Source organism: Linepithema humile, chromosome 5 (genome assembly GCF_040581485.1).
Source record: "Linepithema humile isolate Giens D197 chromosome 5, Lhum_UNIL_v1.0, whole genome shotgun sequence".
NCBI classification, from domain to species: domain Eukaryota; kingdom Metazoa; phylum Arthropoda; class Insecta; order Hymenoptera; family Formicidae; genus Linepithema; species Linepithema humile.
In genome coordinates, this window is record NC_090132.1 from 6,669,577 (window position 1) to 6,692,811 (window position 23,235).

The window sequence follows — 23,235 nt, forward strand, 5'->3', positions numbered from 1 at the left end:
AAATATTTGTACGTTGGTTTCTTCTTTGCTCTCTATGTTCTTGGCAGCTTTGGAATTTCCGCGCCATATCATCTCCATTGTTTCTTCTCTTTACATCTTTATTTATATCACAAAGAAGAAACAGGAATACTTGGAAAATATTTGAATTTTCTGCCTCTTTAATTTCAATTAATGTTAGCTACTTGAATAAATACAAAAATTAAAATTAATTGTGCTATGTACATATGTGCATTTCTTTAATTTTACTTAAAAATTTGACATAAACTCACTCTTCTGTTATTTCATTATGCTTTTGTTCATCATTTCTATCTTTATCCACATTTTATTTTAATGTACTTTTAAAATTACGCATCAGACAAAATTCTACCGCAGGGACATTTTGTTGTCATTATTAATTTCGTTTCTAGTGTGTCCTTTTTGCATATCAGCCTGCGGTGCCATTAAATTATTTTGAATTTTATGGAGGATTCTCAGCAAATATTTTTTTAAAACATTACTATTTTTAACGTTTGTATCATGTTTCACCTAACCATCACATATATAATATTCAAGGAAGTGTCTCATGATTAATGGATGCACATTGCTTCTAGCAATACAGTCAAAGAATTTTTATTTAAATAAATATTATACCTTAATAAATGCAGTTGGTAAATACAGCAAGTTTAGCTTCATACGAATTTTACTTAAACTAAATAAATTTGATGTTTTATTTATTATATTCATGAATTTATTTTTCTTCTTCGTGAAAATTTCGATTTATTCATACTCCATTTAGGTATTGAAAGGCATCGCCGTATTTGCACGATCCTCCTCTTTTACCGGTATTTTTTCAGTTCACACGCCCAGCCGATTTCTCGCATGGCAGAAGATACCGGCTGTATCTATCGGTCGTTTCGAAATTTATCAAGCCCTCGACGCGAGCTTGTTTATTTGGTCTGCGATAGCTTCAATATTCGGCAACGGTCTTAAAGGTCGATCGTAATATGGTGGAAAGATCCAGTTTTTATACCTGTGCCGATTATGTTAAGACCCTCTTGGCGATTTTTCTAAAACACCGTTTTCATCATTAATGCGGGTTCTGTCACCGCTAAGATTACACCAGTGATCAGATAGTTGTACATTTCAGCGCATGTTATTTATAACGCGCATAGAAATGCTAATAGAATATAATTAAAACGCTGTTGAAATTATTTAACTGTCATTTCACAGAACAAATCATTGAGAATCTATTATTTTTATTAGTGTACGGTACAAAAATTAATAAAGTGTTGGATTAAAAATGTTTTTTTTTTGTGGTGCTGCGTTGATTATTTTTAATTAATGCGGCAATTTAATTCAACTGTAAGGACCTTTTTGACCGCGCGAGAGAGTGTCTTTTAAAAAGAAATCTCCAACGTAATTTTCATCATTTCATCGTTCCTTTTAATTGTTCGCAACCCTCTGTTTTTCGGATTCGCAATCCTACGCTTTTATTTCTTTAAAATTTCAGACGTCAATATATTACGATATCATAATAGCAATTAACCTCGTTAAAAGCGTACTAATGATGTTTATTTTCATTTTCCCACAAGACTTTCAACTTCCAAAGACGCGAAATCCATGTTACTAAACTAAATCTTGTCTCCCCCACGTGTCCTTTGCTTTAGGATCCCGTAAGCAAACTTTTATTAACAAACTTTTGCCATAAAGCTATATCAGTGCTAACGACTGGCGTCCGCAAACCGTCATTTACAGTGCGACAGCACGAAAGAAAAGAAGAGGCTCATCTTCTTGAGAAAAATTATAAACTCCAAGAGAAAAGAGCGAGGCCGGTTCTGTGACGTAAACGGCTTCGGCAAAATTTCCGCTGACGCACATTTCTTTATAGCAGATCGCAACGCGGGCAAAACGGGAAGTTCTAGCAAAATCGAAAAAATCGGAATTTCCCATCTTTTGACGTTGTAGAAAAATTGTATAGAAAACGCGGCGCGTGCTACAGCTATACGCGCACAGGTGACCTTCTCGGTTACGATCGCGTTTAATACTCTACATTTTGAGATAAAAATGTATCGCTGCACGTATATATCGCAAGCGCTGTAGTAATACTTGTTGCTGACGCGACGCTTTTTTACTCCATTTTTATGTTTCTTTTCGAGATCGATTGCTTTTAAGTCCCTCATATCTTATATATGCAGACTGATCTTGTCATGTTTTATATGTATCTTGCGTCTTTAGGTATAAGTATTATGTCGTTTACATTAATTATTGCAATCAATGTAAATTGATTAATAATTCAAACTAAATAATTTACGCTATTGAACTTGACACGGACAAAACAAATTTTTCCTTAAAATTTCATTATGTAAAGTACATTGAACATTCTTTCATTAAATGCTTCTTTCATAATAAACAAATAATATTCTGCAGCACACTAATCAACTTGTAAAACTTTTATTGCAATTGACAATAATACTCATTTGCTTAAGCCAATTTAAAGTTAATTAAATAAAGCCAATTTGTTACTTGACTTCTGATGCTGCCATTTCTAATCTAGAAAATTGCCTTACTGAGTCATGTTTCAAAATAACCTTTTGATATGTTGTCTTGAATCGAAGCAAATTTTCTGAGCGTAAATTCGCCGGGAAAAATCTTTTACACACTATTTAAACTCGTTATTAATGCAGTGAGCATTCTAAAACACACAATCGACTTCTTCGTTTTTCCTGCGTTGCAATACATCCCCTCGCTTTCAGCGAGTAATTTTATTAATGATTGTTTTTTGCTACATCAAGCGAGAAGAGAGCTTTTTCCTTAATTTACCAGAAATGCAATTACTCGCGTAATCTGTTTCTCTGCAAATGCAAGTCGAAATGAACTTTTAGCCTACCGTGTGTGATGGATGCCAATGAGCTGTACCATTGCATTTCAACACGCAATTTAGCGCTGCAACCGCCGAGAACGCAAAACTTTATCAAACCATTACACCGAGAGGGATTCACTTTCCAATGAATAAATTGCCGTCCCATCGCGATAGAGAGATAAAGTGTGCAAAAAATTTCTGGCGGAATTCACTTGTGCCACGTGCAACAAGAATAACTCGATGAAAACTAAAAAAAAAAAAAAAAAAAAATACGTCGTTTACATTTCTGCGATCTCACATTATCAAATTCACAACACGCGATTTGTGATATTAGCAGTACTTTCTCGAAATAGGTCGCGCGGAAGAAATTTCTTGTTGAAAAACGATTCCAAGAAGTGCACTTCATCTCCGATTAAAAAGGGAAAAACGCTCGCTCTGCACATGCTCTTTACACCTACGTATTTCTTTCGTGCATAAAAATCAATAGCCCCGCTTTGACATGCCGCTGTACGGAGCTTCATCAGCTCGGCGTTCGATGGCAAACACGCTCTGACATTTAGAGGCTTAAATTATTGCAATCTATGTATATCGAAAGATCGCGAGAGCATTTCTGTATCGGCCAAGCAAAAGAGCTTGCGCACTCGGTAACGATTGTACCGCTTTACGAGGTCCCTGTTGCTACCGTCATAAAGTCGACAAGTGTCAAAGTCAGCTAAAGGCCCGACGATTACGTTCAACTGGCTCGTGCCATTAACATATTCTATTGCTACCTTTGCTTTTGCGATTCGTACGGGTGTTAATTGATCGTTTGATTACTGGATGTTGATTGAATAGGTCCTTCTGTATGGATGGAAAGTTATTTGTTTGTTAATACAATTCTGCGTATGCTTCTGGCATAAATTGTCATCCACATGTACATATTCTCCGGTAACAATTTCCAAATTATTTCAGCAATATCTATCAATCTTTACTGTCCTTTGCTATATTTCGTTATTATTTATGCTATTAATAATATGCAAATTGTATTGACGTTATCAGATGAATGTTCCGGCCGATCGTATCTCATTATTTTCAATTATACATTAACAAAACAGTTACTGTTCAATTTTATAATTATGAAACACAAGAATATAAAAAAATCTTTAGTAAATTATTTAGTTTTATTTTTTAGTAAATTTTTTAGTTTTATTTATATTTAGTTAAGATCGAACGCTTTTACTAAGAGCAAACGATTTTTTATAGCGTTGATTATTTTGATAGATGAAAAATTATATCTTCAATAACGATTACCTCTTAAATGTCCGGCCACTAGAACATTTACCTTATGTGTTCACATTACGTTGCGAATTATATGGAGCAAGCACGTGGGTGTACATAAAGACCTCGAGAATAGACGTGGAAGATTTACGAGACGACTTATTCGTAAACAATTCGCCGAGTTAATGTTTTGCGAAATTACGTTTAGCGTTTTAGCTCCAGTCTAAGTTTTGCCTTTTACTTTCTCACATTTTTCAAAACTGCCATTAACGAAAAGAACGAAGAATAAAATAAAAATGTGATTTTGATTTATCTACTTTTAATTAATACATTTACACATAATTTAAAGATCTTAATAATGACGATCATTATTGTACAATAAAATTCTCACATGATTATATTATTTATTATACTTGTTGATTTAATTAAAAATTAAAATTGTGGTTTGCGACATGATTTATTGTTCGGTAAAAAAGTCGGGCTTTCAAGAAAAATGCCCGTTTAAGAAAGTCCAAGTTAGGAAACATTGCACTATTATACAGGATAGAAGCATTTAATGGTGGCCGTCGCGTAAAAATAGCGATAAAAGCGTAGTGCTAGTAGAAAGTTTCGCTATTACAGTCATGAGAACTTCGCCCGTTAGTGCCAAACCTTCAATGTAACGCAATTAAGAAGCGGGTAATATTACTTTTGAACTTATGATTGCTAATTTTAAAAAAACCCCGCAGTCAACCCAATTTTAGTTTCGAAAACATGCCGCGGGGAAATTTACATAGTTAAATCATACCGATTCGAAGATTCGGAATTAGAAGTCGCTTTTTTTTCGAATATTCATGAAATAAGAGCGCGCTTGGAGAAAGTTCTCGCGTCTATTCGGCGAGTCGAGGTATTTTCCGGTCGTCTTATCGGAGAGGTGGAAGCCATTTGGTAGCCATGCTTTTTGAATACGTTGGAAAGATTTCCGATAAATCGGAGGAAAAGCATAGGTCCAATGCTGCTGTATATACACACATATCAGACTATATTTTTCAACCCAGCCGACCAGTTTATTCGTTATTCAATAAACCGCGTTCTTCCGACACGGAAAATATTAAAAAATGTTTATACTCTGCTTTTTTATTTACTTGGTGCTCTTTTAGTTGCTCGTTTAGTATTTTTCTGATCATAACTTTTTTTTATAGTCTTCGATCTTATTGATATAGTCATAAAACTATACTTTCACGCATCATATTCTACTGATGCACACTTTCACGAGTTCGTTTTGCGCTTTACGCGTGATATTACTATCAGCTTTAAAATTTAAATACAACATAATTTGAAATCGTCTTGATACTGATATTTTATTAATATAAATGTATGATTAAATCACAACAACAAAAAAATATGAAGAACACATCGTCGGTTTTATTTCTAATAAATGTCTCCGTGTTGGTGCAATTTCCACGAATGCATGTTTAATTAATTATAATTTGATTGTACTAACTAGCCGTAACGGCAAAAATTAATCCCACGATATAGAGTATACAATTTCCTTTTCTTTTTTCAACTACTCCCTTTTTCATCTTCCTTCTGCACGCTTTCAACTTAATACGATCATTTATCATGGTCGTGGTGACCGATAAGTCGGGAAGCGGTCGCGAGTGCGACAGTTTCCGCGAGTATCTACGCAAACATGGGCACACCGCCATTTTCATCTATCATGCGATTATACTCCTCTCGCTGTCGTAAATTTCACGTTATTCGCACAGATGCGGGGATTGTGAACTCTGCATTATATTCCAATGCTGACTGTTGCGTTTAGCTGCACGTGAGATGCTTGGACGCTGCGAGATAACACTCTTACCTCGAGAAAACATCTACGTTGCACTTGTCAGCGATATATTTTCAATAATTATTAATTTATCTGTTGTTAAATAAATATGTTGGATTTACCATGATTGCAAACGCTATATAAGTATTTACAGAGAGAAAAACATGTGCCATAATAAAAGAAATTCTTATTTTTAAATAAAAGTAAAAATTAACTCCTACAAATATTGAATTTATCTGTGTAAGATATTATTCTTGAAAATGCGGGTAAGGAGGGTAAAGATATTATCCTATCAGTGAGAAATGTTATATCGAGGAACATTAAAGAAAATGACCCTGATATTTGTAATAATTTGTCACAGGAGCGATAACACTTATGGAAGGTGATTATTGTAATTTACGACAGGCCATATCCTCCTGCGAACCCTTCGGTCATAAATAATGGTAGAATAAGGAATGTTGTATTACTGATTAAATTCAACCAACTAATAACAATTGCACCAAACTTCACCGATGAAGGACGTTCGAATACGGAACTTTAGTCGTGCGCGTCATAACGTTTGCAAATGCGACGTGTGTTATCGGTAATGTGATCGCTGTTCGACAATTTCTATTGCGAGAAATGTAAATGTTGAGACGCAAGTTTCGATGCGAGTAGATCGATGCGAGTATATCACTTTTCACGCGTGTTCACGAATTAATTAGCAATGAAAAGTTTAATGTTACAAAAGCGAGTTCGCCGATATATTCTCTTGCAATTTATTTGTTTCAAATAATAATTGAAAATAATCTTGGTAAAGCTCAAGTAAATACATATATTCGAACTTTAATCTTGCGTCTGTGAAATATGGGAAAGCAGAATATAATTTTGCTCCTTTGTAATATCGTTAGAACAGCTGCAACTGTTGCGCACGCACACACCGCGTATGTATTTTCACAAGATTTATAATTCACGCGTAATCGGAATAAACACGCGATGCAGCATTCGGAATTTAAAGTAATGAGTGTAATACTTAGCGGAGACAAATCTAATATTTCAAAAATGAAATTATTCACAAATCGCAGTCGTGATTAATTACACAACTACAGCTGAAATTTGCCTCATTTTCCGAGAGATGTTCTAATCCGCAAAATATATTTTGTCGGTAGGAGCATGATCAGTTATTTTATTATCGTGAAATCAACGGTATTTATCGTAAATTATACACAATGTAATCAAATGCACGTCGAACTCAATGACGATATGAAAGCTCTGTATGCTGTACGATTCGCGAAATGACGCGCGCAGATAGAAACGGGATTGGAGCGACCGCGGTTTGCCGCGCGTTTAATATTCCCGATGTATATGTATATTTGCGCTGCCGCATTCCATCAGCGGCAACCTAGATCAAATCACGGGGGCGTCCTGCTGCCTGTTCTCGACCGCTGGAATCATTCCAGAATCCGGATTCACGATATGCTACGCTCAACATGCCGAATAATATTGCTGGTATATAAAGGAATGCACGTGCAGCGCGGAGTATAGAGCAAGGAAGTGATGAGTATCTCATACAAGAAGACCAGCATCAAAAGCTCTGTGTCACAAACGGAAACCGAAGTTCGGAAGATTAAGTTAGAGAGAGAGAGAGAGAGAGAGAGAGAGAGAGAGAGAAAGACAGAGACAGAGACAGAGAGAGACAGAGAAGAGAGAAAGCGGAGACTGGCAATCGGCCAGATACGGTGCAATTTACATGTCGATTACTAAATTGGCTTTCGTATAGACTCGCTTGTACCTGCAAAGATATTTACCTTCGTCCTATTTCAAAGGTCACCACGAGCCAATCAAAACTCGGGGAAAATACATACAGCGCTAGTCACGTTCGGAAAAACAAAGTCTACCCAAAGAAGTATTTCAAAGTCATTTTTCTTATTTTCGAAGAAGAAGGAAAGAAAATTGGATTTTGCCGTTTTATGCAATATCTTTGGATTTGTTCTACGATATATTTATGAGCGCTGCAAAACATAAAACGTGAGCAATTTCCTTCAGTTCTAGAAAAAACAAAGTGAGCCAATAAAGTAATCAATCATGTACTTCAAATTACATAACACACATATATTGAAATTTATTATATTTTTCTATGTCATATAACTTATAGAAATTATTTACTGGCGTAACACTATTTTTAATAAAAAAAATTAAATTTTCATGTAATTATTGAATTCTTGATAAAATCAATAAATATTATTTTTTCATAACTTTATGTAATTGCAGAAAAAACATTTAGTATGTTTCATAATTATTAAATAGCCATTAATTTAGCTTATCTAAATTATTTTGTTGTTATATTTATTAAATGACTAAAATTATTCTACTAAATTTTGTAGTAAATTGCAAACAAGTGCAGAAAGCATTACTAATGCATTATCAACAACATATTAAAATCTAGAAAGAAAATCTAAACTATCAAGATAATAAAATGAACGTAACTCCGACCGATCGCTAACTTATTTACGCGTTTTACATAAATTAGTTCGCATATAGAAGTAGAATTCTCGTAATTTGTCGATGTGAAACGACTGTAGCAACTCTTGATTAAAATCTCTGAGGTCAAGCCCAACGGCGAGACCATAATATAGTCCTAATGAAACGTAAACCAAAGAATCGCGTGTTTGACCACAATTTTAATAGCTGGCAAGTTTTATAATGGATGTATTTAACTTCCAACCTTCTGTTGATCACCATTCGATATTTCCCCCCGTATAATCAGACAGAATTCGAGAATGTCACTGTCGAGACACACCGCGGGAATTAATATTTATGCTCACCGGGTCAAAGAGGTGAAAGTAGACAGATAAGAGTATGAATTAAAGCCTAAATACCGCCTACAATAATCTACAAATATAATTTTTCTAAAATTCTAAAGTTCTCTAAAATAATGATTTTCCGAAAACTTTTTCCTCGCCTTTATATTTACATTTTACTAGATAATTTCTAAAAGAAGCATTACATGCCGTTGCAGATGGTAACGACGCAACCGGAAGCCGGTGCATCGGGGTCAGTTACACCAGAGGAAAGTGGAAAAACTTTAAGCAAATTGTGGCAGCTGGGCAACATCATAGCTACGGGAAACGGTGAGTTTTCTTTTTATTTACGATGCCTTAGTTCTTGACGTTTGTGCACGCAATGCGTGCATTTGTTACACCGCAAGCAATTATTATAAAAGCAGGTTTAATGTTTATTCATCAATATTAGCTTTTTTCACATCAAAATAATAAAATTATTCAGAAAAAAAGATTCAACATCAAAATCTTATACTTGATTTTTAGAACCTCCGTTAATGCGTCATTTTCAAGAAATGTACTTTTTTATATACACTTCCTTCGTACTTCATACTTCGTTCAATTAACATTAACGATCCCGTAAATTACTGCTACGTATTGTAAAATACGCTTGAAAGTTATACAACCGGAGTCATAAATTTCTTTTGCAACATTCCCTCGGTAATTTCTTATCGCATCATATTACATTCGTTCCGTCTCCTATTTTTCTCGCGTTGGTGTCTGACCTGGCTGCGGAATACAGACATTTATACTCGAACGATATCATTTCTGCGAGCACTTTTATTTTACGACGATGTCTTGGTCACGGCATTCGCGCGAATCGAATCCGCAGAATTTATATTTGTGCGTAACCATGCGTGCAGTATGCAAACAGCGTTTCGTGCCGGATAGCACTTGCATAAATATGGGCCGTGTTTGTCCAATTATACGGCTGGACGCCGTGTAAGGGAGGATGTGTGTGTGCGTGTCTGTGGAGATGCAGGGAGAGAGAGAGATATATAGCGCGGGCAGGCCAATGGGGATCGAGGACAGTCGGGCAAGGGCGTTTCCGCGCGCTTTTCATCGGCGTGCATTTTCCTTTTTCTCTCATTTTGCACGATGGAAAGTGCCGTGCGCCACGTACTTCGCCGCCGTGAAAGATATTAAAGACGAATGCACCGGGCGCAGGGTGTATCGCTATTGCAATAATGGACTCGACGCATCTGCGCGACCGCATGCAATCGCCAGCGATATCGCGATACGACGCGCAATCTATTTTGATTTATATGGCGAGTTAAAGAAACAACGTGCCGCAATTTATCAGCGTTCGGCATTGTCAAGTACATTTTCGATTTATCAAGAGCTTTTATTGTTTGGTTTTGTAAAATAAGCTATTGCTATCCACAAATGAATGAACTCGTGTTCTGTTTTGCTCCGCGCTTTCGCTTAATTGATGGTTTTTTAATATCGGTTTAACAATACAATATTTTAGAATCATTCGACCTTGTATCTTACCATAATGAGCAAACATCATTAATCTCGTGTTTACATTAGACTACAATATACTTTACCTCGCTAAAAGTGTAACGCAAATTAACCCTAATTTTTTTTACATTATTCATTTTGCCGACATGGGATCCCGCATACTCAGAAAATCCCAACTTATGACTGCGCTTGCAAAGGTGTCAAAAGTTTAAAGGTTACTTTGAACGTTCAAGGGAATATACCGAAATACACAGAGAATACGTTTGCATCATTCATAGCCGATTAAACGAGAGACACTCGTTCGGAGGACACTCGAGGGCCCAATAATCGAACGCTTCATCATCGATCGGTGACGAGAGTTAAGCCTGGAACTGATTTTATGGATCGCAGCGCGTCAATTGGTTGCTATTCATAAAATTTTACACTCATTTTGCAGATTATCGCGGCGCTTGCGAAGCGAAATAAAAGGACCTGACAGTATAATCCGCGAAAGCGAAGAGTGCACAATTTGTCCAAGTGTTGCTCTGCTGAATAAAAAAAAAAAAAACGATATTCGATTACGAAAATCCTCTAATCGAGAAGACAGAACGTGAAATCTCTCGAGAGCGACGTGGACGAGAAAACGCGAAGAGATTTCGCCGGGACATCGAGAGCTTATTTTACTTCGATCCGAGGAACAAGTCGCTAACGAAGAAGAGTGGGAGCGTGGTAAAAATACTCTCCGGACGAGCTAACCTCGGCGACGCGGGATTTAAATTACAGAGATTCGTTGGGGTGCGAAGAAAGTTTTCCTCCCTACAGGAGCTTATTCTTTTCTCGTTTCGTGACGTGAATCGTGCCAGAAGTTTTTCCTTTTTATTTGTATCTCGCATTTATATTCGTGTTTCGTTTAAGTCAAACGAAGTCAATAATACAATAATAGAATATTATATTGTTGAACTATTTCTGCGCTTTTGGATAAGATACGAAGTGCTATACAAAAGTAACGCATACATTTTTGCCATGACGGCCATTGTTATTGTAATGCTTGTGATTGCGAGCGTAGAAGGCAATCTTGCAGCAGAAGGTGCATAACAGTTGTATTTGTTGGTGTGCGCGCGCGTATAAAACAAGATGGTACTTCTTTGAAACGTGTTTTCAACATTGAATGTGATGGAGTTTTCGCGAGAAGCGTGCAATTAAATTTCTTTTTTCAAGCGGTAGAAATTGTATAAATATTCATTGTAAATTAATCAGATAAGCAGCGAATCTTGTAGCGAAAATAGCATCGGATCTATTATCAAACTCTAGCATGTAGCAAGCACAACACGCACTACACAACGTTTCTCGTAGCGTAGTCAGCACGGCTGGCTAACAAGGTGCCTTACATGCGATTTAGCACGAAAAATCCTATTGTGTACCGCTAGCGTATCTTCTAATTAGTGCACTTCATCATGAAGACATAATAGAGCAACGGGGTAACGTCAAGTTTTGTTTTAAACTCGTTAAAACCGCGATGGAAACTTATAAAATGTTGAATTGGATTTTAATCAATCAAATTATTGCGCAACAAATTCTTTTATACCGTCAAACAATTAATAAAAATTCGATTATAAATTGTTTTAAATCACTAAAAATCATGGCATATAATTTTCTTGATAAGAACTACGATTATTTGATAGAATATACTACATGTGAGAAGGAAGGGATAATATTTGGACAAGATTGAAACCTATCTTGTTGTCCATAAAGATCGATCTCCTATTTTCTTGGAGCTAATACACGTTTTGTTCACGTGATCGTTAAGTAATGATGTTCAAGCCTTTAATCGCATTCACAGACGATCAGACGTAAACGAAAGTGAATCAATGTCGCTCCCCCGAAACGGGCAGTTCTAATTAATCCGCTCTCCCCGCGTGCCTCGCGTCCCTGGACACTGCGCAGCGATTCGATTCGTCTCTTGACGGAGCTTCACAGCTCGCGAATTCCCCGGGAATCTCGCCCATAATCTTTTGCAGACTCCACTATAGCCACTAAACTTCCCCGATCCGGTCTTAAATAAGAGAACAAAATATTCCCGACGAAACTCTTGCGAAACACGCTAGTTCACCCGACGAATAAGACGATTTTACTTCTTAGATAATCGCTTAACTAACGAGATATAAATGAATGATATTCCATTTTGTCTTCCTACAAGACCAAACTCTGCCGACTCTAATTATAATAATTAATATACTGTAGAATACTGAATGTGTTATACAAACTCATAAAACATCAATCTACTAAACGGATGAAATATAATTGTGAATCAGTAATAAAATTTTCCTTTATAACAATAATAAGCCTATTGTATCTATCAGTCTTATAGAAGTAGTTTTAACCTAAATATTCGTAAAACTTATTCGGAATGAGGTATATATGGCGATATTATAACCGAAATTATTTAGTGCATTGGCATGTTTCATGTAAAATTGCAAGCTGTCAAGTAGTTTCTTTTACATATAAAAAATTTATAAATAATATATTTATAGATTTTGTTTAAATATAAAAAAAATTATATATATAACTTCTTTTATATATGAACCGCTCAAAAGCCAAACTAATTAACTCAACTTTTTCCAATTTTAGTACCAAAACACATAATTGGTGCTTAACTTTTCATAAATCAAATAAATTGATGAAGTTTTATTTGATGGAGTTAGTCACTTTGACTTTTGAGTGGTTCATATATGTTTATGTTTGAATAAAACTACTTTTGTGATTTCTTTGAAATGGAAAAAATTAAACTTTACACTCGATTTTGTTAAAAGAGGTTTATCCGTCGGCTGGAATAACATTTTCTGGAATACTAAAGAGATTTCACTGCAAATTCTAAATCGTAAAAAAAGTAGTATAAATATTTTTAAATCTAAATATATAGTAATTAACAAATGTATATTTATAAAAATCTAATTCAAGTAATAATCGTAAACCCAGTTTATGTAAGCGTAATTCAGTAGGCGGAGAAAAAAAGTAGAACAATTTCAAGATACTGAAAGGTATCATGAGCGTATTACCGGAGGAAGGGTTACGTAAATAAAAAACGGTCGCCGACATCCCTTTTTACTCGGCTCCCTCGGCAGAAATTTAAGTTACTTACGAGATTGGCTGGATAACGCAAGGTGATCCGCGGAGCGGGGACTGATGGAGCCCTGAAGTCGAATAAATGACAAAACCCGGGCAAGGTCGAACACTTCTGTGAGAGAGTGAAAAGTTTCAACAAGGCGGCGAATTCGCAGCAAAACCGAAGGACTGAATACCGCCATGAAAAATGCGAGCTTATATTCGAAAAGGAGTGAAGACACATACATGAAGACACATACATGAAGACACATACATGAAGACACATACATGAAGACACATACATGAAGACACATACATGAAGACACATACATGAAGACATGTACGAACAGTCGGGTAATACAAGGAAAAACGAATGCTTTTGGAGGTATGCGCGACAGAAAAGGGGGACGCGATACGATGGTAACTGTTATTTACACCTGGAGCACGCTGGAGCATACCACTTTCCATCGAACAGCTTCGCGCGAGTGCGATATAATATCCGCCGCAACTCCCGCGAGAACCCGTTTGCGTATCTTGCACGTACTCTTTCTCGTACTTTATGACGCGCTCTGTATCAATTTAGGATTTTGCGATTGTCCATTAGAAAAGGCTATTATACGCTTTGCGATTTTCCGCGCAAATGTTGGTTGGTAAATCATGTTTGGTAAAATGGCGGCCACAAATTTTCGAGTACAAAATGGGATTCATAAATTCGTAGAACTGTTGAAAAAAAAGTTAATTGCAAAACTTACAGCATTTCCACTTTAGTCGCCCATAAAGTATTCCTCTTGAGACGCTCCGCATTTGTCTTAACGCTTCTTCTATTCTTGGAAACATGTAGTCATTTTTTCTTCATCTTGTTCTCCTGCGATTTTTCTTGGCTCTCATCTACGCTGCCAAATCTGTTATCTTTCAGTTTTCCAATTTTATCTAAAAGAACAAAAACATTACAAAGAGTGAGATATGGCAAATAAGAAAAGCGAGTGAGGGAACAGAGATGAAGAACAATATTGTATTTTGCGAAAAATCGCTGAACTGACAATGAGATGTGTGAGAATTTTAAAAACCTGTTATAATATTTTAACATTATATGTGTATGTATGTGTATTTGTTTCTTGTTTTTATACATTACTTATATCTTTAACGAAATATACGTCTCATGATTTCATCATTACAATGTAAAATATAACTAAGTCTTATCTCTTATCGCTGTTGAAGTAACAGTAAAGCTGTTGCTCTAGTTAGAGCTTAAGTAGGTTATCACAAATCGCCGTCGTGCGAGTTACTTCACAGCTAATTCGTGTTTATCGGCCGATTAAGACTAGTTTCTGTGGATTTCTGACTTTGCGACATTTCTCCTTCTCAAAGGATCTTCCGCAGAATCTCTTCCGTTAAGGGTTAGTAGTGACTTGGAAACCCAAATCAACACCCCAGGGTTTCGTTGAGTCAACGCGAAGGAATCTACTTGTCTCTCGCGCGCCTTCATCATCCTGCCCATGCTTACGTGCGTCATACGTAAAATTTAAATCTAACCTCGACCCGCTATTATCGATTTTCATCCTGTTCTCTCTTTCTCCTTTCTCTCCTCTCTCTCTCTCTCTCTTCCCCCTTTCTTTTCCATTTTCCTCTGTTTTTCTCTCTTTCTCTTTCCATTTATATATATATATATATATCTTTTCTCTACCCACTACTCTCATTCTGTAATCTTTCTTAGCAGCGCGTTTCTTTATGCTTCCCAAGTATGACTACAATCTTCGATTTTCGAAGATGTATTTTCTGATCCTCTTATTGGGCAAGTGCCTTTCAAGGCTGTCCTCAAAAAATTCTATACTTATTTGCATTTACAATGAAATGAGAAAGCAAAGATAAGTACAACAATAATTATTCCCAATTATTCATTATTTTATATTTTACTAATTTTCAGTTAAATTCATAATATGGAATTTTACAATAAATGTCAAAGCATTTTTGTCGTACAATCTGGTATATTGATATGCTTGCTAAAATAAATGCATATTTATATTAAACGTCTACAATTTTTACTGCGTTTACTAAATTGTTCTATCTTTCCGTCGTACGAGCACAGCATTCCATTTTCTGCAAAACAATATAATATCCGATTAAATGGAATATGCACTACGAAAAAATATGCGAAGAGAAGGGAGCTAGAAGAATTGGTACAAAAGAAGATAAGCGATGAAAGAAATCTTGAAATTGTCAGAGACACTGCGCAAAAGTGTAAGAATGGGAGGTATGAACGGTTTGAAATTTCCAAGCTGCCTTTCCATTGAAAGATGGATTTCACATGATTCGCATATCCGGCGGGAACGTCGCGCCTTTGTTCGCGCGTTTGAAAGATGACGAGGAGAGGAGCGCTTGAATGGGCCATCTTTAATGTTCACAAGCTGGCATTATCGCAGTATAATTCAACGGCAGTATACGACCGATTCCAATCTCCGCCCTTGCATTTATTCCCATATATAGTTCACTTGCCAATATAGTATCTCTCTTCTTATTACTTTTAAATCGCTTTGCAATCACGATATTTCGCACTGTAATGTAATAATTTCGATGCTGTGGCGATATTTTATAACGTTACACAAATGATGATTTTTGCACTGTAATTGAGGTCTGATAAAAATTCAAAATTTGACACATATAATAGTTTATTATAAAATTGCAAAAACACCAGCTTGCTTCTTTCAAAATAGTTCCCCTTGAGATCGTATATATGCATGGAGACGCCATGCTTCGTAGCATTTCTAGAACTCATTTTCTAAAATATCTTTTGAAACATGTATCCTGTTTTCTTGAATCGCTAAAATCATCTCAAAATACTTTCCTTTCTAGTTCGAGCAATAAAAAATTGCATGGTGCTTTGGATCATCGCATTCAATTGTTAAAAAAATTCAAGCCGCAAGTATTCATATTTCTATCGATTTCTATCGCCCCAATCGTGTATCTACGCCGCAATATTTTCGGCAATGACTGTTTTGCGCTCGGACGCGAGTATTGTCAAAATTTATGATCATCTTGATATATACATGTCAGTCTCATCAAGATACACTTTGTGACTACTGATTCAACGGTATTCCATTCAACCAGCCAATTCGCTGCCGATCTGCTACTCCATTAATTACAGCGATGATTAACAATGTGATTGTACCTGGAGATCAATTACGAGCAATAACCCCACCAATGGCGCATCGCCGTCGGGCAGTAGCACGCCCCATTACGATTCGATAATTTCTCTTCATCGTTCAGTTAAGCAGTGCCATCGCTATGTATGCAAATTATAAGCTGTTTAACAAAGCATTTGTTTATAAAAATACGTGTTGCTCATAAGAGATAATTGAGCAAATATATAGTCATGTAATGTTGTGGTTCATTAGCAGGAAATGATCAATAACCGATTATATAATGAGTCTTGATTGAGAGCAAACACTACTAAACTATACATATTGTTCACTATAATATATTTAATATTAATTCTAGCTCAACATTTGCACATTCCATTGTATTAAATTGATTTCTCTATCAGCAATCATTCGGCACGGTACTTTTTATTCCGTTTTTATATTAATTCCATAATACTTGCCATAATAATTTATCGCGTACATTCGCGAAAAAGAGAACATAGAATAAACTTATAAAAAAATTTAATAAAATGATTGAGCAAAGTTAGTAGATCAATACATTCTTTTTATGATACTGCCAATAATTTCATTTAAATGTTGACTCACGAATAAATAAATAGTGCTAACGCAAATTTTTATATTTTGCTTCAACAAAAATCAGAAAATAAATATGTTGAACTTTCAACAGAAATGATTCAACTAATTGATTCAAGTTGAAGAAAATTATTTGATAAAAAATTCCAATTTATTGAACATTTTATACTAGAATATTCCCAAAATGTTAGATATACAGATTGCCGATAAAAATTTAGGAATAATTTATGGATCGATTGTGCGTGGATAACGGAAAAAATTCATCGCAAGATATTTAAAATTTATTAAACATTATTCGATACTCTTATATCGTCCCGACGATATCATGCGGGCGCAAAAAAAAAACAAGCTTTAACTTTTTATTAAAAAATATGGAGCATTATTTCTGGCAATTATGTAACATTTTATTTATGGATAAAATAATTTTACATAAGCGTCAAATATTCTAATAAATTTATATTTTCGAATAATTTTATATTTTTATTTAATGATTAACAACAATCGCAAATAATTACTACACTTACAGTTTAAATATTAATTGCATTGCATTGCGCTGCATTGCACAAACGCTATAAATAGGTCATCAGGACTGCGTTATCTCTAATAGTACGGAAATGTTACATCAGCGATCAGAGGCTTTAATTACGTGTCCGTTTATCGTACACTGAATCGGGCGCAATGTCAATCGACGATATCGACCGTCCTTCTGCTGCAACGGCCGATGGCGATACCAAAAATATGTCGTGTATCCAATTACGCACGCACGGCTTATTAGGGAACGATGAAAACTCGACGAAAACCAAGCCACTATGCGCGCGACAAATATTTGCGAGCTACACGTCTCTCGCTATATTTTTTAGCGTATAATGGTCGAGGCTGGAGCGATATTATTGGCGATTGCATTGCCGTTCGAAAATACCGTTAAAAAACACTCGTCGATGGTCGAGGGTCAGTGATACATAGTCGATCCGAACGGTATCGGAATTAATGCGTATGAAATATTATTCTTTGCGTCTAAACATAGTGCTACCCGTATGAGCGCGCGAAATTGGATGGATTTACGCTAATAGAGAAAACGCTAATAAATTTTTTTCCTGCACACGTCGCGCATCAAAAGCTGCGATAAAATTTATCATGTGCGTATTAAGCGCGCGAGCGGCAAATATGTAATATAATATCACGGTAAACGAGCGTGACTTATGTGCACTTATGTGCATTTAACATTATAAAAAATTACGTGCAATCAACATATATCTCCGGAATTATTTGCAATATCAAAAATATCCTTTTTCTATCATATGACTATTTTGATAAAACCGAATACTTCATTTCTTTCTTCTTTATTAAATTATTTCTTTTACTACATTTTTCATCATGTCAACAAAGTGACCTCTGTCCTTTTCGCAAGTTTTCGCAGGCTTACTTAAAGTTCGCAGTCGAAATTATGCCAATGAAATGTTTTAAAAGATTGTGAACTTCTAGATTTTTATCCGTTCGAAAGTTCTGTGTTTGATGTTCATCGGAAAAATATCGAAAACACGCCTAGTCATAAAGACAACATAAATATCGCGAGATGTATTGATTTTACAGAATAAATTGGGAAAAAATGCACGCGTTGCGTTTACCATATTTCTATCTACGACATATCTGATTTTCACTGACTGAAAAGTGTCAAGAATTGCTGATACAAAATCACGCAAAATATCCTTTTTTTCAAAATATTTAACTCTTGTTGCTAAAGCTGTAACAATTTATTGGAGAGCATTTATATTCAGCTATTTATCAAGCGCTGCTGACAAAAAAAGAAATAAATATTCGCAGAGATATAAAGCAACTTAATAACTTTCAATAGTGAAAAAGTAACAAAAATATTTATTAATTAAAGCTTAATTAACGGAAAAATTTGAAAACAAAACTTTTATTATTGCAAATATACTAATTAAATGAAAAAGAATGTTTTTGAAAAAAGTCCCTGTTATTGTGTTAATTAATTCCTAAAAAATATCCATGCATCTTGCTAGACATATCTATCACCGTATATATATTTTTCAATAGAATTTTAATGATAGGTTTATCAGTTCTTGTTTATTTGTGTTCTTGTTTTGAGATTTATTTCGAGTATGTTTATTTCTCATTCAGACAGATAATCTATATATAAAACGATGGTGCAAATTGGTTAAGATCGATCTTCCTCGTTATATAACTCTCTGAAAGTTAAATCTTGCGTGTTTGCAGCAGACCACTACATTTCCGAAAACTTGAAGCTAAGAGAAAGTTCGAGTTGCCTTTGTTGGAAACTCAAGGAGATACCGTTGAGCTTTCCATCAAGGTGATAGAAACCTCTCCTGTCTCTTCTATAGCTATTTTGGAGTCTTGAGAGAATGATAACGCGTCAACAGCAATGTGGCAAGCTCGGTTAGAATTTACATCCCTCAAAACGTTAAACGGTTTAACGCGGTTTCAGGAAAATTGGGAAACGTTGTGACTTCGTATATACAATATATAAACTTATTATACTCCAGAGATAGAAGTTCCAAAAATATTAAAAATAGCATGCTTCGTAAGATATTTTATATTATATAAAACGTAACTGTAACAAAAATATCAATCTCATACATTTTTAACAAACGACAAATCTGTTTAAAGTAAAGCAATGATATTATATGTGTTATTTTATTAATGCAAATACCCCGTAAGTTTTTTACATTTGTTTGACATGTTCAACTAAATAGTTATTTAAGTAAGTTATAAATTTTAATTAAAGTCTTTTTTCACTTCTCTTAGATAAATCCTTAGATAAATCTCTTAGATAAATCTCTTAGATAAATCCTACACATCTTATAAATCTTGAGATATAAAAATGTTTCCGCGATAATTTTTCGTCTAATTAGCCAGATAACGATCTGTCAAAGAACGGATAATCAGGACTCTCACGTGACTCGGTGAATCCCGACGATAACGAAGTAAGCGCTACAAGAAGGAAAATTCCGACATTTCTTACACATCGTTCAGGAAGGATTTCTTCCGTTGTGTTTGTACGTCAGTAATCCGCTTTGTTAATGTTGACAGAAACGCAAACGCAATTTCCGTCTCTACGAACGCGCAAGGTACCAACGCGAAAAAAAAAGTTCATTTCGTTAATAAAATTCAGTTGTTACGATGGTGTTTGTCACAACCAAAAAGTATAGAGACTGATTGAATAATATACCAATAATTTTGTTCTCTTATAAACCTACATACCTTTAAATGAAATTATTCTTCTTATTAATTATTACATTAGTAAAGAAAAACATTAATTATTGTAGAAGTAAAATTTTACGTGCGTTTTCTTACTACATTGTATTGCACATTATAGCGCTTTATAAAACGTACCAAAATAAAAATGTAATTTTTACATCTAAAATATAATTTTCTAATCTTTACATGAAAATTGAATCAATTTTTGCTTTTTATTTAAATTATTTTTATATATTCATTATTATAAAATATAATAATTATTATATATTATTATTATAAAATTTTTAGCATAATTTAATTACAAAAATGTCAATACATTAAAAATTTAATATTAAACATTTATTATTTAAAATCATTATAAGAGATATAATAATTTATTATTACTTATTATTTGTATCTTTAATTTACATTAAAAATTAAATATTAATTATCCCGTAAATATTATTTATAATATTTATACAAGTATGTAATATTTATACAAGTAAAAAAAATTATGTAATTTTAGTTTATGATTGCGCCTTGAAAGGATCTGTGAAGTTAGCACGACATTCTATTAAGATTTAAAAAAATAATTACAGTTCTAGTAGCACTTTTCATAGTTCTACAATTCCTTATAAAAATAAAAAAAAAGTTCCGTAATTTTTATTTTTATAAAAAACTGTAGAACCATGAAAAGTGCTATTGGAACCGTAATTTCTTTTTATTAATAAAATGTCGTGCTAACTTCACAGATCCGCCTTAAAGAAGATTCTGTACAAATAAAAATTTGATTTAAGATTTAACTTTAATTAAATATTAAAAAATAATCTAATCGAGAAACTGGTATGGGTAATTCTCACGACTCATGCACGGAAACGTGCAGAATTAACTGCTTAACGACGTTCTACACTGCATTTTCCAAATCATGTCATAACTCACGTAAGATTCAATCTGACGGTTAATTTCCGCGGCAAGGAAAGTGATATGCGGTGGATCACGGACATCTGGTCGGTTTTTCTAGAAGTTTAATTGGATCCACGAGCAATCTAATCCAACTACATGCACCGCACACTCGCGTGCGAATCTGATTTTTCCCGATTTCTCATCGCCGCCGGCGTGATCTCTCGCATTTTTCTCTTCGAAATTTGAAACTCTTTCGCAAAAAGTTGTACTGCAACGTACATCGCTTCAACGAGTAATAACGTTAATTGTAAAGCAATACGTTTTCTTTTTATTTTCACATCATGTTGCTGTCGAGTTATAAAGCCTATAGGTTTTTAATAATAACTTTTTTCAGCTTTCTTCAATTTTATGTAAATTTTTGACAAAATATTAATAATTATAGAGTAAAGTTCAAATTAATAAAAATTAGACAGTTATCTTACAATATTAGTTTCTAGCACATTTAATCTCAGGAATTTGTACTGTATTTTTATCTTTTGCAAAGAAAATAATAAACAAGTTATATAAATCTAAAAAAGCAAAACAGATTTTATATAAATAAAAAACTATCGTAAATGTAAAATTTTCGGAAAATTTTGGTTAAATTTTCGATGCATTTTATAAACTATTGTGTTAAATTCTATATCTTTAAAATATTTTTGAAATAAATAAATACTACAACAAGACAAGAAAAAAGTACGTTCGCGACAGACAGTAAAATTCCTCTTTTTCTCACTTTATCCACGATTTTTTTCATTCTGTTAATGTATGCTGCGACAATGCTTGCAAGGAGAAAAAAATTATGGATCATCCAATTAAATTCCAGAATATTTGGGTTAATTGAGAAGCTGCAGAAGCACTTTTTTACTCGGCGGTACAGTGCATATTCTTGTTATATACAGAGAAACTATTCTTGAGACTAGTAAGAATATCTTTAACCTAATATTTTTCTTTAAAAACTCTCATTAATTCGAAAGCGACGAAGCAGCAAAACAGTACAAATGAATATTACTGTAATAATCTAATTTGAATACGACGTTTCCTTTCTTCGCGATGTAAATGAAATTAAGGCGCAATTCGGTTACGATTCCTATCATTTCTTACGCAGCTATATCTTTCAGAGAGAAAAGAAAGAGATAGACGAAGTATACTACGGGACACATCGGAAACTCGTTTCTATAACGGCCGACCCTCGAAATTGCGCGATCGTTTTCCAGCGAAGATGCGCGATAACGCCGCCGGTCGATTACAGATGCCTTCGGCAAAAGATAAAATCACCGCGGCGCTCTTCCTTCTCTGGAAGAAAGGAGGGACTGAATACTTAACGAGTCCTCTCGGAAATATATTCTGAAGGCTTCCGAATGGAACTTTAAAGACTCTGGCAATAGAAGGGTAGAAAAAATTTCTATGCAATCGATTCGAATTGCGGGGACCACCGGAGGACATAGCTTCTAAAAAAACCCGTGAATAGAAATGGCACAGGCTTTTCATAAAACATAATAAAAAAAGATACTCCTTTTTTTCAGTAACGAAGCCGGCCAAGGTCACCCCGGTGGAGGACATTCAGCCTAAAGAGGAGACTTCGACGATTGAATCTCTGAAACCGTAAGTTCTCTCTCCAAAGTCCAACATATACAAAATGTTACTTATATTATTTTTTTTTATCACCACGTGCAAGGAATATCGTACTTTCCAAGTGTATTAGCCGACTAAAATTAATATCTTGCTTCAGCAACATATCATTTATATCCCTATCACCTTTATCGGAGGTCTTGTACTTCCTCTCGCCGCCAAACATCATAGTTTGTATAATTACAATTCAATTAATGTTGAAATACATAACATTTTAGATATTATATTATTATACGCTTATGTTCTTCGCGTAAAAACAGCAATTTAGCGGGTAATTCGATTCTTTTGCAATTGTTTACATATAAGATATCTTCGTTTCCGTTTAATTTCGAGTTGATTAATTATTCGAATATATACTTTACGTCAGCAACGGTATTACTATATCGTAATGTATATATCATGATGCTTTGAATATTATATTACAGTTGATTATTAGCAAGTTAT

At 34.6% G+C, this 23,235-nt stretch overlaps 2 protein-coding genes across 13 annotated transcripts in view; one reads left to right on the forward strand and one right to left on the reverse strand.

Annotated features, from left to right (window-relative positions):
* Ccdc56 (Coiled-coil domain containing 56) overlaps nt 1–23,235 on the reverse strand; it is a 144,782-nt gene that overhangs the window by 51,346 nt on the left and 70,201 nt on the right. For all 4 annotated transcript variants that reach the window (XM_067356325.1, XM_067356327.1, XM_067356326.1 and 1 more), the window contains one exon: nt 14,023–14,200. The gene's annotated coding sequence lies outside the window, so the exon portion shown is untranslated. The remainder of the gene's footprint in view (nt 1–14,022; nt 14,201–23,235) is intronic.
* The window catches only part of Fife (regulating synaptic membrane exocytosis protein fife), a 158,744-nt gene that overhangs the window by 36,061 nt on the left and 99,448 nt on the right, over nt 1–23,235 (forward strand). For all 9 annotated transcript variants that reach the window (XR_010890512.1, XR_010890514.1, XR_010890513.1 and 6 more), the window contains exons 3-4: nt 8,905–9,016; nt 22,686–22,764. Coding sequence is in view for 5 of the 9 variants with exons in the window: in XM_067356282.1 (XP_067212383.1) it covers nt 8,905–9,016; nt 22,686–22,764 (191 nt within the window). In the remaining 4 variants the exon portion in view is untranslated. The remainder of the gene's footprint in view (nt 1–8,904; nt 9,017–22,685; nt 22,765–23,235) is intronic.